General features: G+C 38.3%; 1 protein-coding gene across 1 annotated transcript in view; it reads left to right on the top strand.

Annotated features, from left to right (window-relative positions):
- Positions 1–15,947, top strand: part of TANGO6 (transport and golgi organization 6 homolog) — a 160,442-nt gene that overhangs the window by 100,102 nt on the left and 44,393 nt on the right. The window contains exon 15 of the mRNA XM_006760364.2: positions 718–858. Coding sequence (XP_006760427.1) covers positions 718–858 — 141 coding nt within the window. The remainder of the gene's footprint in view (positions 1–717; positions 859–15,947) is intronic.

The following is a 15,947-nucleotide window of genomic DNA, read 5'->3' as shown; positions in this document are numbered from 1 at the left end:
TCTGGTCCTGTCTTAGGTCTCTTCCTTCTGCCACCCCTCTAGAGTTTGTTTGATATGGAGCTGGGCACAGATATGATAACACTGCTGCAGACACACATTTGGGAGGTACTGGCATGATGGGAGAAGGGGTCAGCAAGTCCTAGGAAGGGCAAGTCAAAAGCAGGATCTTCGCTATTTCTGATCAGGGAACTCAGCCATAGCATATATCTCCTATTGACTGTGCCCAGAATCTCTGAAGGTATTTCTTGTGGAAACTGCTCTCACTGTTGACATTTTACAGAGAGAACTCATATGGAACGGAGAACTGCAGCAGAGACATGAATCACTGCTGTGCTTCAGGCAGGGACAATAGTAGTCATTGAACCTTAAGTCCAGAATCAGGATTCTAGAAGGCATTTAATCCAGTCTTCTCCTGCTGTTGTGTGAACCCCTACCATGATTGCAGTCATCTAGCCTCTGCTTCAAGAGTCTGTAACTCATAAATCATGGAATGTGGGTGCTGGAAGTGGTCTTAGAAATTATATAGGGCTGGGACTAGAACTCCCAGCCCCATGTTCTTTCCACTCACTGTCTTGTCACTCCAAATAAAGAGTAGCCCTTGCCGAGAATTACAGAGGTGGGTTTAAATGCCTCAGTTCAGCCCATCGTAGGCTGTGTGGGTTTATTTGCCTTTCGGTCCTAAAAAGTAACGATTTTTCTTTTTATTTTCAACTTCAGGGATCGCCCTGCTCTCAGATGCGTACCCGGAGAAAATTTTGATTGGCCTGTTGGCTCAGTATGACAGCAGCAAAGACAAACATACGCCCGAGACCAGAATGAAAGTCGGGGAAGTCCTGATGCGAATTGTGAGGGCATTAGGTGAGTTTTCTTGTTCCATCCTTCTGAAACAGTGGGGGAACAGTCTAGCTTTGGAGGCTTAGTATGTCCACTGCGAAGGTAGGGATGTTCCTAAACATCTTGCAATGCCCAGGACAGCTCTCTACAACAAAGAATGATCTGGCCCCAATTGTCAAGAAGGCCCCTTTGGATAGATCCTGTTCTAGGGCTCATATGAGCATTTGGTTTCTGCTTTAACATCACTCAGATGTGTTAGTTAAGTCCAGGACTGCCATTGACAGCTATTCAGGTTGTTCACAGCTGTAAAAACTCTAAGAGGCGTCATTGTATGGACGGCATGCCCTGGAGTTGTACAATACGCAACCTGCGTGGTCATCCTGGTGGCCTTGACACATCTCAGTTATAATTTATCGATTGCCATCTCTCTGGACAGAGTTTGAAAGTTATTCATTCCCTTCTGTAATATATTTACAAATCCTTTGGATATGGAAGCTTCTGCATGTGGCTAATCTTATGAGCATACTTTTTTAGTGAATAGCCTTTTCTGATCCTATCTGCTAAATATGGGAGTGTGTCCTCATGAGAGCCTGTGGCCACCTTATATGTGATTATGTATGCCTCCTCCACTTTTTTTGGCCTTCTTTTTACATTTAATGGACCATAATATGAACAAAGTATATTTTTAAATTATCTTCACATCAATTTTTTCAGAGATGTAAGTTTAAAATCTATTTATAGGTCTTTCCCCTCCTAATTGTAGCTGTAATACATGGTAGTTTTGGGAAATTTGGAAAATATTTTTAAAGTATTTTTAAAAAACAAAGTAATCACTGACAATCTCATAATTCAGAAATAACCACTTTTTGTTTACATTTTGATCTTTCCTTTTTTTCTCAGAACTCTAATTATACTGTGTATATCCTGCATTTTTTCATTTAACATTATCAGCACTTTTCTATGTTATTTAATATTTCTTGAAAATTTAAGTTATATTGGTTGTATTATATAATCAGTAATCTGAATCTATTATAATATTTAATTTTCTTCCAAAAGGCTATTATGGTTTAATTAGGTTGTTTCGAGTTACTTTCTTTATGAGGAACTTTTCAAGGATTATGAGAAGTGTGCTATTGATTATTCTTATACACAAATCCTTTTGGTGACTCTTTGATTTTTTCTTTAAGATTGGTTCCTGCAAGGGAAATTGCTAGGTCAAAGTATACACATGCTTTAAGGCTCTTGATATTTAGTGCTAAGTTGTCCTCCAGAAATGTGCACTCTTGTCAGCAGTGAATGAGACTGCTAATTTCTCATACAGAAAAATTATTCCGTGGCTTCAGACCAGATTTCTACCTTTGCTCCCAGAGTGAATGGAAGAACCTATCAGAAAATGTGGTGGGCGGGTGGGCTGATGAAAGCAGGGAGGGTGTGAGGGGAGGGACTGCTGGATGAAAAGGTGGATGTGTAACTCAGTGAACGCATTGTTGCTCTAGAAGAGCAACTCAGATCTGGTGGTGTCGTCGTTATATACAAAGAATAGCACTTAATTATATTTAAAGGCAGAACAGTCTTACTCAGCAAGCTCAAACAAGTTCCAGTTTACTGTAGATCAGAAGTTTCTAAAAATAAGCAAAAATAGAAAGCCGTATTCATGTTGAAGATATTCATCTGAAGAGTTTACCTTCAGTGAACTCTATAGAAAAGATCAGGAATTAATTTTTGGAATGAGGAATGAGGGGAGAGAACTAAATCTCAGGTCTCTACTGGAGTATGCCAGGGCAAGTAGAATGACACCCAGGAATGCTGGGGCAAAGCAATTTATACTTCTAGGTTAGGAGGTGCCTTTTCTCTTTATCTTCCAGGAAAAGGTGGGTCCAGGAAAAGGGGGTATTTCTAACTCTTAATGACCTTATTTAATGTACTCTGTCAACTCTTTTTCACATCACCTGCTTAATTTTTATTATTTTTGTTTTTGTTAATCCTCATCCAAGGATATTTTTCCCTTTGATTTTTAGAGAGTGGGAGGGATGCAGAGAGGGGGAGAGAGAGACAGACAGACAGAGACGCAAACAGGGACACAGACAGACATTGATGTGAGAGAGACACATAGATTGGTTGCTCACACATGCACCCCTACTGGGGCTGGGGATGGAACCTGCAACCCAGGCACATGCCCTTGACCAGGAATCAAACCCTTGACCATTTGGTGCTCGAGCCAACCCTCTAACCACTTAGCCATACTGGCCAAGGCTCACCTGCCTAATTTTTGTTTTAGTTTAGTAATCACTTTGTGCCCCCTTACAGTTTAATCTAGTGATGAGCAACCCATGATCCTATCTAGTTCCAGGATGAAGCTCATAATCTGATTTTAGAAAACCTGTCATCTGCCCAGAGAGGAACAAATTCAGTCCCAAATTCTTTTCTGGCAACCACCTTCTCCTAGCCAGTTGTAAGAACAGGAAAATTGATTAATTAGATTTGTCTAGCAGGCCACTGTGAATTCCAATTGGCTTGGACTGGGAATTAAGATAAAAAGAGGAGCTTTATAACAGCTACATAGCCCTGACTGGTTAGCTCAGTTGGTTAGAGCATTGTCTCAATATGCCAAGGTTGCAGGTTCTACCCCCAGTCAGGGCATATACAAGAATCAACCAATGAATGCATAAATAAGTGGATGTTTCTCTCTCTCTCTCTCTCTCTCTCTCTCTTCAATAAATAAAAAATTAAAAAAAAACAGCTACATAATATTTTATAGTATGGATATATCACAATTTAGACCATATAATCAACCATTCCTCTGTGAATAAACCTTCACTTTTTTCTGTTTTTTCCTGACATGCAGTATTGCAATATAAATTTTCACATACATATGCTAATATAAATATATGCATATTTTGTATGTATGTACATGCTAATCACTGGGTCAAAGGCTGTTTATATTTTAACTTGCTTATATACTGACAGATTACTTCCTAAAATTGTGGGTGAGATTGTGCTTTTTGAACCCCTGCTATGTCTGTTGCCAAATAGAGAAAAGTATTTTTTGAAAATTGAGTTCTTCGAAGAGGACACATTTGTAATACCTTAATAATAATAAAAAAAAAGGAAAAAAAAGAAAAAAAAAGTGAATGGACTAAGAAAGTCCATTTTTTGTTATTATGTCATTTGTCTTGATTGCAATGGCAGAAAATGTCTTAATTTAAGAAATGCATTAGTAATACATTTTGCTATCAATTACCTTATAAGAGTAGTCAAGGAATGACAAAATAAATCACCTTTAGAAGTATCTTGCTCAACCAAGTTTGTTTAAAGGTGCAGCATTATAACCAGTTACCTCAAGGGCATTCTAAATAACTAGTTTCCAGAAATATCTTAACTTTTAATTTACCAATTTAAAAATTTTACTTTATGAGTCTTTCTTCCATAATATATCTTTTGGTTCTCTTCTGTATAATAAACAACCCCAAAACTTAATGGCTTAATTTCACAACCATTTATTTGTTCTGAATTCTATAATATAGGTAAGGTTTGCTAGGGACAGCTCATCTCTGCTCCCCATGGTGTTGTCTGGGCTCAGCTGGTGGTCTTTTGCTGCATGTGATGTAGCCTGGGCGTACCCAGCAGGTTGCATTCAGCTGGGGTCTTGACTGGGGTCCCTCAGGGCTCCTTCACATGGCTTCTCTCTGTGCCTGCATGTGAACACTCCCCATTTGGTTGTCTGGGCCAAACTTCTTTTCAGCATGGTGAATGGTTTCCCAGAGAACAAAAGGAGAAGCTGCCAGGGCTGTTAAGAGCTAAACCTGGAACTGGCTTACTGTCTCTTCTGCCACATTCTACTGTCAAAGTCAGTCATAAAACCAGCCCAGGTTCAAGGAGAAGGGAAGTAGTCTCTAATTCATGTTGAGAGAAACAGCATTGTGTTCAGGGATGGTGTGTTGGTAGCCATAGCTGCACACTAATTACCCACACTACCACAACCCTAACAATACAGAGGTGTGTAAAGAAAAATCTAGTCTTTCCAAAATACTAGTTACATTTACTATTTTCACCTCCCAAGGTAAATAATGATAATGGTTTGGTATATGTTCTTTTATACCTTTCTCTGTGCTCATATAGATATATATAAAAGTATATGAGCTCCTTATGTGCCTTTTTTTTCTCTTTTACAAAAACATAATCTTAATATATTATTACTATTACTAGAGGCCCGGTGCATGGAATTTGTGCACTCAAGGGGAGAGGGGTCCCTCAGCCCAGCCTGCGCCCTCAAGTCATCTGTCGGATATCCTTAGTGTTGCAGTTGCTGTGGAGATGGGAAAGGCTCCTGCCACACCACCGCCACTATGCTCGCCAGCCATGAGCCTGGCTTTTATCTGAGTGGTGCTCCCCCTGTGGGAGCACACTGACCAGGGGGCAGCTCCTGCGTTGAGCGTCTTCCCCCTGGTGGTCAGTGCGCATCATAGCAACCGGTTGTTCCACCATTCAGTCGATTTGCATATTAGCCTTTTATTATATAGGATTACATATGATTACATGCTTTCATTGAAATCTAACTTTACCAAAGTATAATTTGCATAAAATGCTCCATTTTAAGTTTACATTTCAGTGAGTGTACATATAAATCCATGTAACCATCACTACAATCAAAATATAGAATATTTTCATCACTTCAAACGTTCCTTTGCTCAGATAATCTCCCATTCCACACTCCACCTCAGGAAACCACTGATGTGCTTTCTGTGACTGCAGATGAGATTTGTCTTGTATTTTAGGTAAATGAAATCATTTAGTATATACCCTTTTGTATTTGACTCCTTTTGCTCAGCATAATGTTTTCGAGATTCATCCATGTTGTTGTGTAGATCAGTTTTTCACTACTTTTTTATTGCTAAGTAGTACCTAGGAGTGGAATTGCTGGCTCGTATGTAGATATATAAGAGACTGCCAAACTGCTTTCCAAACTAGTTGTACCATTTTACATTATGACCAGCAATGTATGAGAGTTCCCCTTGCTCCATATTCTCGCCAACTTTTAATTGGTAGCCATTTTAATGGGTCTATAGTAGTATCTCATTGTGGTTTAAATTTATATTTCCCTGATGACTAATTATATCGAGCACATGTCTTTTCAAGTGCTATTTTCTATTCATGTGTCTCTTACATGAAGTAACTGTTCAGATATTTTTCCATTTTTAAATTGGATGATTTCTTTTTATTGAGTTGTAAGAGTTCTTTAATGTAGTGGATACAAGTGTCCTGTCATATATCTGTATTGCAAACATTTCCTCGTCTTTTCTTACTGGTGTCTTTTTTTAAGAGCAAACATTGTTTTTTGGTTAAAATAACCCTTATTATAATATTAAGTAAATATGCAAAAACATAAAATCAGGTTACATATTTTACCTCACATTTTGAAAAAATAAACACATTTAAAATTTTACTGCCAACAAAAATAACAAATTGATGGCATTATTTTAATGTGATAGATAATTTTTTGCTCAAATGAATTCACTATCCACAGTGTGATATGGTTCTGATGTTAGGGTGGGGAATTTTTTTTTAGATCAGCATGCCCAAATTATCATGTACTGTATGATAAATCCTTACTCTCATATCTTCCCTCTGAACAAACTATTGCAAAACCCTTAGGTTCCGAAGTCAGGCTGCCTGCATTCAAATCCCGAGGCTGCCACTTCCTAAATCTTGAATGTGTGACCGTAAGCAAGTTACTTAACATCTCTGTGCCTTGGTTTCTTCACCTGTAAAATTATCTTAATAATAATACCTACTTTATAGAGCTATGGTGAGGCTTGCAGGGTTATTAAATGTAAAGTGGCAGATATATAATAAGCCGGTATATAATAATAATAATAATAATACCTTTTATTACCTCAAGCTCTATGTAGTAACTTTGCAGTCACTGAAGCCTCAGGCCAATAGGAATACTAGACATTAATGTTAGGGTAGAATTTCAACTACCTCAGGAAAATAGGAACTAAATCCAAACCAAGCTTTATGTATAAAGCCAGGCTCTAGGTTGGTACTACCCAGTACACATAAGAATGAAACCTACAGTTACCACTGGGAGCAAGCTTTCTCTCTTGGAAGATAAATGAAGATACACCATCACCCCTGCTCACTGGTACTAGGACTAATTTCTAGTAATTTCCCAAGGATGAAAACCCCTGAAGTAAAACTGCTTCTGAATTGGGTCACCTGCAACATCAGTGTCTTCTTTCTACTGAATTATTCCCCTCTACATATAAGTATTACTTATTATATATTTTTAACAAAACTTCTCTCTTATTCCCCATATCTCATTCCAAATACCTCATTCCTTATTTTTCTGGTCGCTTCCAGAGTAAAACTTCCCCAAATGTTGATGTATTTTCACTTTCATTCATTTCAAAATATTTTCTAACTTTGCTTATGATCTCTTTTTCTCCCATGGATTAGTTAGATGTGTGCTGTTTGTTGTTTAAATTTCAAATATTTGTAAGATTTTCCAGGTAACTTTCCGTTATTGCTTTATCATTTCTTTGTAGTGAAGGAGCATACTATGTTCCATGTGCATGTGGAGGTGTGGTCTATAAATATCAGATTAACTTGGTTAGAGTATTTGAACCTCTTACCGTGTGCATACATAGAATTTTTGTCCTCTTGACGAATTGACCCTTCTATTCCTTTTTTAAATTCCTTGTTCCAAAGTCTACTTTTTGTGATGTTAATATAGCCATTCCAGCTTTCATAAAATTAGTGTTTTTATGGTATATCTTTATCTCTTAATCTATGTCTTTATATTTGAAATGGATTTTTTGTAGGCACTATTTTAGGGTCTTGCTTTTTTAAAAAAATTCATTCTAATAATCTCTGTGTTTTATTTGTTGTCATTGTTAATAATCCTCACCCGAGGATATTTTCCATTGATTTTTAGAGAGTGGAAGGGATGGGGAGAGACAGAGAGACACATCAATTGGTTGCCTCCTGCACACACCCTGACCAGGGCCAGGGAACCTGCAACCAAGGTACATGCCCTTGACTGGAATCGAACCTGGGACCCTTCAGCCCAGTAGCTCTTTCCACTGAACCAGACCAGCTAGGGCTAATCTGTGTCTTTTAATACTAGCCTTTTAAATAGTTTAGATTATCTATATTTAATGTAATTTTAATATGGTTGAGTTTAAATCTACCATCTTGCTATTTGTCTCATCTATTCTTTTTTTTTAATTTATCTTTATTGTTGAAAGTATTGCAGATGTCCCCCTTTTTTTCTCACTGACCCCCCTCCTCCCCACTCTTACCTGCTCCCCAGGCCTTCACTGCACTGTCTGTATCCATGGATTATGTACATATGCATATAAATTCTTTGGTTAATCTCTTTCCGTTTTCCCCTTTCCCTCTGAAAATTGTTAGTCTGTTGCATGCTTCCATATCTCTGAATCTGTTTTATTTGTCAGTTCATTTTGTTCATTAGATTCTACGTATAAGTGAGGTCATGTGATATTTTTCTCTGACTGGCTTATTTTGCTTAGCATAATAATCTCCAGGTTCCTCCATGTTGTCTCAAAGGATAAGAGATCCTTCTTTTTTACAGCTGCATAGTATTCCATTGTGTAAATCAAGCATGTCAAACCCGCCGGTCACAAGTTTGACATGTTTGGTACCACAGCTTTTTTATCCACTCATCTGCTGATGGGCACTCGGGCTGTTTCTACATCCTGGCTTAATGCAAGAAACCAAGATCATAAAGAGCCATAAGTGCCATGTTTAGGGATTTGGATTTATATTGCCTTTAAATGGAAGCCATTGAAAGATTTTTAAGGAGGAAAGGATTCATCATAATTACATTTTAGCAAAATGACTTTGGCTGCTCAGTTAAGGAAGAAAGTGGCACAAGACTAGAATCAGAGAGACCTGTTAGGATGTTGCTGGGGCAATCTGGATCTGGGCAAGAGATGATGGTGGGTATGGAATGAGGGTTTACACGTGAGAAAGAAGGAAAAGGATGTCTTCAGATAGGAAAGAGAGCATAAGAACAAGACAAAAGTGGGCTCCTCGTGCATAGAGAATTGGGACTTGATCTGTCTCCCTGAACCAAGTTGTTTTGGGTGCCTTGGGAAGTAAGGCTAGATATAGAGGGATGGGAGTACCACAAAAAGCCTTGATGCTGGGCAGAGAGGAGTTTGGACTTGATGTGATGGGCATTTGGGAATCACTATAGATTCTTAGGAGAGGAAGCAACATGATGAAAGACGTGTAGGAGTGATTGGCTGGAGCATGAAAGATGGATGAAGAAAGGAGCCAGAGAGATAACTAGGAGGCTGTTGTGGTATTCCATGCCACAGAGAGATGAGGGCTTTGATTAGAGGGATGTCTGTGAGAATGGTGAGAGAGTAGATATTATAGGCAGGTCAGAGGGGAAAAAAAGAGACTGTCATCTCTTTTTGTACATGTAGAGACGGTGATAGAGTTATAATCCACCCAGGAACTGTTACTCTCATAGAATTGTTGAGAGGCTGAAATGAAGTAATATATATTAAATCACAAATATTTGAGTGACATTATAGAGATATATTTGCCACTATATTAACTCCTGTAGTGGGGTTTACAGATACCAAAGTAGAGAGATGGAATTATCCAGAGTGGCAGCCAGTGGGCAGGTAAATAAGAATTTGACATATAGCCTTAATTTTGGAATATATTTTACTTTTCTCTATCAGAAAGAGATATGTACTGTGACCCTGGAGTAATAACCTCCTAAGTTTTGAGCTTGACTCACATTTAATAACTATGGACAAGTTACATAACCTCTCTGTTACTTATCTGTAAAATAGGCATAATTATAATAACTACCTGATTGGGTTATTATGAAATTAAAAAGATAATATATGTAAAGTGTTCAGAACCAGTAGCTCTCATGGTAAGGGGTGAACAAGTATTGGTTGCTATTATTTTCCTGTTGATATATATTTTTTTAATTCTTTATTGTTGAAAGTATTACATATGTCTCCTTTTCCCCCCATTGACCTCTCCCCGCCCACTCCTGCCCCCCAGCACAGGCCTTCACCCCCCTACTGTTCTGTTGGTCTAGCGTTGAGCGTCTATCCCCTTGTGGTTAATGCACATCATAGCAACTGGTCGTTCGGTTGCTTAGGCTTTTATATATAGATAGATAGATAGATAGATAGATAGATATAGATATAGATATAGATATAGATATAGATATAGATATATCTTTAACAGCTCCTCATTGCTTGCTTTTTTAAAAATATATTTTATTGATTTTTTTTTACAGAGGGAAGGGAAAGGGAGAGGGATAGTGAGTTAGAAACATCGATGAGAGAGAAACATCGATTCAGCTGCCTCTTGCACGACCCCCACTGGGGATGTGCCCGCAACCCAGGCACATGCCCTTGACCGGAATCGAACCTGGAACCCTTGAGTCCGCAGGCCGACACTCTATCCGCTGAGCCAAACCAGCTAGGGCACTGCTTGCTTTTTAAGGGTGTTTCTTTGGAAGTTGCTCATCTTTCCAAATCATCCTTAAGTCCTCTTTCCCCCAAATCAAGCATTGTATCCTACATTTAAATAGCAGAAATGTTACCTTTTATAATTAGATCTCTCTTTGAGTAGATATTGCATTTCTTTTCTGAATATCACCAGCTGTAAGAATCATTAATTCAGGAGATACAAGATGACATTGGCAAAGGATCCTTTCTTTAAAAATTACAACATAATTACATTTGAATGTTTCAGCGTTTTAATGTTGCTGTTACTTTTATTTTCAGTGTCTTCATATTTTTGTCTTCTCATTTCACTCTCCTATTCCAATTTACAGTAAAATTAAAACATTAATTTTGGAACTTTAGTGTGTATGTGAAAAGACACAGTACCATGAAGCATCTGATTTTCTCTTTCTCTCTCTCTTTTTTTTTACAAGTTTTGAAATACAGATGGCATTTATTTTAACTTATGGACCTGCAAGTCAGTAAACCAACATCCTAACTGAAATATAATTCCTTAGAAAGAAATCCTAACTTAATTTTCCTTTTGCTGGACCTGATATAATGGAGATTGATTTCATAGCACTTGAAAGATGTTGTGTTACTGACTTAAACATGACGTTGTATTCTCAGGCCAAAAGCTTCTTGATTTATGTTTGTCAATATTATAAGGCCAACTAACTCTTGAGCATGCTTTAACGAGTTTGAACATTTATGTAGCGAATTAAATTAATTAAGCCACTGAAATGGTTTTACTACCTTCATCATTACAAAACTGTAAAGAGAGTCTCCTTCATTGAAAATACCTACTTTTTTTCTTTCATCTTTTTTTTAGGGGGCGGGGGATACTTTTTAATAGTTTTTTTTCTTTACAAATACACCGGAGACTCATGCAGTGCTGCCAGCATGGATGCAATCCTGGGTCACAAATCTACACACTCCTTTGCAGCTGGTCCTCTGATGGCAGAACCTTTCGCCTTCCCCTTATTGTTTACTGTGACCCCAGCATTATCTTCAAAATTAAGAAACGTGCCATCTTTTCTCTGGTGAGACTTTGAATGTCGAATTGGATGTCCCTTCTTTCTGAGCTCTGGTTTGCCTTTTTTAATTGTGACCATCACCATGTCACCCACACCAGCAGCAGGAAGTCTGTTCGGGCGTCCCTTGATCCCCTTTGCAGGATGATAAACAGATTTTTGGCTCCCGTGTTGTCAGCACAGTTGATCATGGCTCCTACTGGAAGACCCTAAGACCCATCACATCCTCGCTTAGACATCTTGAACACTGGAAAGGGAACGTTTTCTTTCATCTTTTAAAATAACTTGCCATAAACCTGGAATTTTTCCTTCCTTGTGATCACATTTCTGGCCTTTATTTTGTTAATGCTACCCTTCAAGAAAATTCCATCTTGTTTCTGAAGTGTTACTGTCTCAAGCACACTTTTCAGGAGAACTGATCTGTTTGTCTTGTCAGTAACACCTTCGGGTAGAGTCAGTTATTGCAGATTTTCCTTGTAGGATAACTTTGTGTAAACTGGAAAGTTTATACGTTGATTAAACCAATTTTCAAGTTCAGTGAGCTGTTGAGATGGAATGAGTAACCTAGTTAATGCATCACTATAGAGGCCTTGACATCTCCTGTTTCAAACTGTTGGTTTCTGTTACTTTAGTTCTTAGAGTTGCCAAAAATGCTTTGTTGCCACAAAGCATTTCCTATACATTGTTTTGCTTTGTCCAGAGATATTTATCTATAGCTCTTATTTGTGCATCACTCTGTGATTTGAAGACACTGAAAGAAAACTTTGGCAAGTTAAAGTGTAAAATAGGGACTCTACTCCTTTCAGTGCCCCTCACTGTGTCTCTTCTTCGCCCCTCCCATTTAAAATTTCCCTCTACAGGTCCTTACTCAGGCTTGACCATCACTAGAAAGTAATCAAATTTCAGAAATTATCTCACCCTCAGATCTTTCTCATTCCTTCCAGCTTGTAAAAAGGAGAGAGCAGGTATATTAATATTGACGATGGGGTTGATGGCAGCCTCCTATTGTGCTGTCCTTCTTAGGATGACTTTGCTTTTCTAATTGGAGGCTATTTAGTCCAAAGAAATAAAATTCTAATGATTAAATAGACTCTGAGGCAATACAGTTTGCTAATAGAAGAAATATTTGGAGGCAAGAATGTCTCTCTCTGGCTCTTTAAAACATACCTGGTAGGCCCAGCCAGTGTGGCTCAGTGGTTGAGCATCGACCCATGAACCAAGAGGTCACTTGTTCGATTCCAGGTCAGGGCACAGGCCCAGGTTGCGGGCTCAAATTCCAGTAGGGGGTGTGCAGGAGGCAGCCCATTGATGATTTTTCTCTCTCGATGTTTCTCTCTCTCTAAAATCAATAAAAACATTTTTAAGAAAACATACCTGGTAGATCACTTGTACTAACAATAGTCCTACTAACAAGTTTGCTTTTGTTTAATAACTTGTCCCACAGGAATCTTCCCATGGTTACATGTACACCTCAGTCCTTCTATATACAATTTGCATCTCAATCATCCCTGCTTATGTGGTCTGTATGATGAGGTACAATGAAACCACAACCAGGAAAGAGAGTGCTAAGAGTCCCTGAAATTTTTTCTAACCTTCTCATAGCTCAGGGTCAACTCTTAGTTACATTGCTGTAAAAAGGATAACAGTATGAATGTAAAACCAAAACCATTAGCAGATCAACCATTAGCCTTAGGGAGAAAAGTGGGTCCTGACATGTAGGCAGCAGTAGGGGGAAATCTATCCAGAGACTACCCAGCATTCTTGCCCAGTGACTACTGCGACCTGCCTCCTGGCATGCCCCATCAAGACCAGAAGATCGCTTTGGCTCCGGCACTCTGCACTGCCCTAATATGTGCATCTAGGATGGGGGTTTAGCAGCTTTCAGTAGACCCTTATCACTCATCTCCTACTGTTAGGAAATCGGAAGTGTTCAGCTCTTCCCACTTTGAAAATGGTAAAGAAGAAGGGAATCTTTTTGTTCTCTTCCTGCTAGAATTACAGGATTTCAGCCTTTAAACAAGATAATTAAGTAACAATTCCGGTGCTTGCCCATGGGCCAGAGAAACTTACTCCCATTATGCCCTATTGCTCACACACTTTTTCAGACATGACACTGGCTTCTTTTCCACTCATGCCTTGTAAGGTTAAACAGAGAGAGACCATGAAATGCCAGAGATGTGAGGGAGTCAATTGGCCACTTTTACATCCTTTGTTTTAGAATGGAAGTCCCTGCTGACCTTAATGCACAGCCAAGTAAGTGTCCTGGTGGCAGTAGAAAGAGCCCTCTGCCTGGGAGATAAAATTCTGGTCTTGAGAGCATGTCTTTCTGTCAGTAGCTGTGTGACTTGGGATTGGTCCCTTTTAAATTTTACTTTCTTATTTATAAAACAATTAATATTTTTTTCTACCTACCTTAAATTCTTGTGAGGCTCAAATAAGGTAATAGATACACAGATGCTTTGCAGATAAAGAGGCTTATAAGTGCACATAGCATTGCTTTATTGCACAGCATTTTATGTCTGGGCTGTACTGTAGCTGCATATTTCATCTTAACTAAAACCCATCCCCTGTTCATGAAGGGCTGTGTAGAGAAGGGAAACCAAAATCAGAAAAGAGATGATTTCCCCAGAGCTACAGGGGAAATTCAAAGCTGAAAAGTAATTGTTAATAGATCATAATTTACCTATGAATATTTTATTGATGAATTTCACCAGAAATTAATTGCATTTAATTATTAAATTCTCTACATGGCTTTTGGAGAAGAAATCCTGCCTGTCAGGATCTGCCATCTCAATCTCATTTCTTTCTGACCTCAGCAGAAATCATAATGTCTGTTGACTCTGGTCCACACATGTGACAGTAGGTTGTATGCATGAAACATTACAAGGAACCAGTCATTCTCCTCCTGGATTTCTTTCAGTAGTGAAGTAGAATTCTAGAGCAAATGAATAGATGTAAGCAAGGACATAAAAGGGTACACGAACAGAGGTAGGTCTGTATTTCATCTTCTATTTTCTCATCGGCTGATCAGTGGGGATATTTCTGTGAGGGCATGTGGCTCTCCATGTTACCCCTAGGAATCTCTTCACTTCAGTTCAAAAATAAATGGGAATCCAAGATGGGAGGGAAAGTAGTTCCTCTGGAGCCCTTTTTTAAATGATTTAGTGAAGTCAAGTGTGTATTGTATTTTCATTTAATTTTTTTCCGTCTTTGCTCTTTTTTTCTCTCCCCAAAATATCTAATATCAAAACAGAAAGTATCGCCTTTGAGAGAGGAAGAGCATACCTGGACTGGTTAGATTACAGAGGGGATTTAACACTGTAATTGAGATCTCTCTCCATTCCACTTGAGCCTGATCTGTAAGAGGAAATGAAATCAATAGCAAAAGATATTTAGATTGGACATAATAAAAAGCACAAAGGCTTTCTAAATATTGGCAGAAAGTCTTAACTATCCTTAGGTTCATGTTTGTCAAACATGGTTTGGCACAGACTTTTGATAGATAGGATATTGGACTAAACCTATGTGTAAGGACCTCTGAGTCTAAATCTTCAATATTTTTTTATTTGTTTGAGAGACTTCTATATTACACTAATATGTTGTTATGGTGTGTGGTGTTTTTTTTTTTTTTTTAAAAACTGTATCAATGGAAGTTAATTTAGAGGATTTAAAAAAAAATGTTACCCATTAAACTACCAGCTCTGAGGTAATAAGGACTGCAGTTTCTTTGCACCATTTTTACCAACAAATAAGGAAGCATAGCGCTGGCAGAAGTAATGCCATTCCCAAAGCAGAGGGAAAGCTCCAGGTTCTGCTTTCTCGAGATATAATTCATAGACCATACAATTCACCCATTTATAATGTGCAATTAATATCTTTTTTTGTATGTTCACAGATATGCAGCCATCACCAAAATCAATTTTAGGACATTTTTATCACACCTAAAGAAACCTTATACTCATTACCAGTCAGACAATCACTGATCTACCTTTTTCTCTTTAAGGATTTACTTATTTTGGACATTTCTTATAAGTGTTATTATACAACATTTTTCAGCACACAAAAAATGATCTAGCCAATCATGAAAGGACATGGAGAAACCTTAAATGCATATTATGAAATGAAAGAAACCAATCTGAAAACTCTACATGCAATATATTCCCAACTATAGTTGGCAACATATATAGTTGGAGTTTGAATTTCATGGGTCCACAGATTTTTCTCTCTAAATACTGTAATTGTATTATGTGTTAATCAACTGTTTATGTTATTGGTAAGGCTTCTAGTCAACAGTAAACAGTTGGGTGGAACCCTTGCTCCTAACCCCCACATTGTTCACAGGTCAACTGTATATGACATTCTGGAAAAGTCAAAACTGTGGAGACAGTAAGATAAGTGGTTGCCAGGGGTGAGCCGGGAGGGAGGAATGAATAGGCGAGGATTTAAAATGATATAAATAAACAAACAAACTTAAAGCCTGGCTGGTATGGTTCAGTGGTTAGAGTGTCGGCCTGTGCACTGAAGGGTCATGGGTTTGAAGGGTACAAGGGTATGGTTGGGGCACATGCCA

Source organism: Myotis davidii, unplaced genomic scaffold (genome assembly GCF_000327345.1).
Source record: "Myotis davidii unplaced genomic scaffold, ASM32734v1 scaffold1437, whole genome shotgun sequence".
Classification (NCBI taxonomy): Eukaryota; Metazoa; Chordata; class Mammalia; order Chiroptera; family Vespertilionidae; genus Myotis; species Myotis davidii.
Note: the sequence above shows the minus strand (reverse complement) of the source record. Positions and strands in the feature narration are given on the sequence as shown.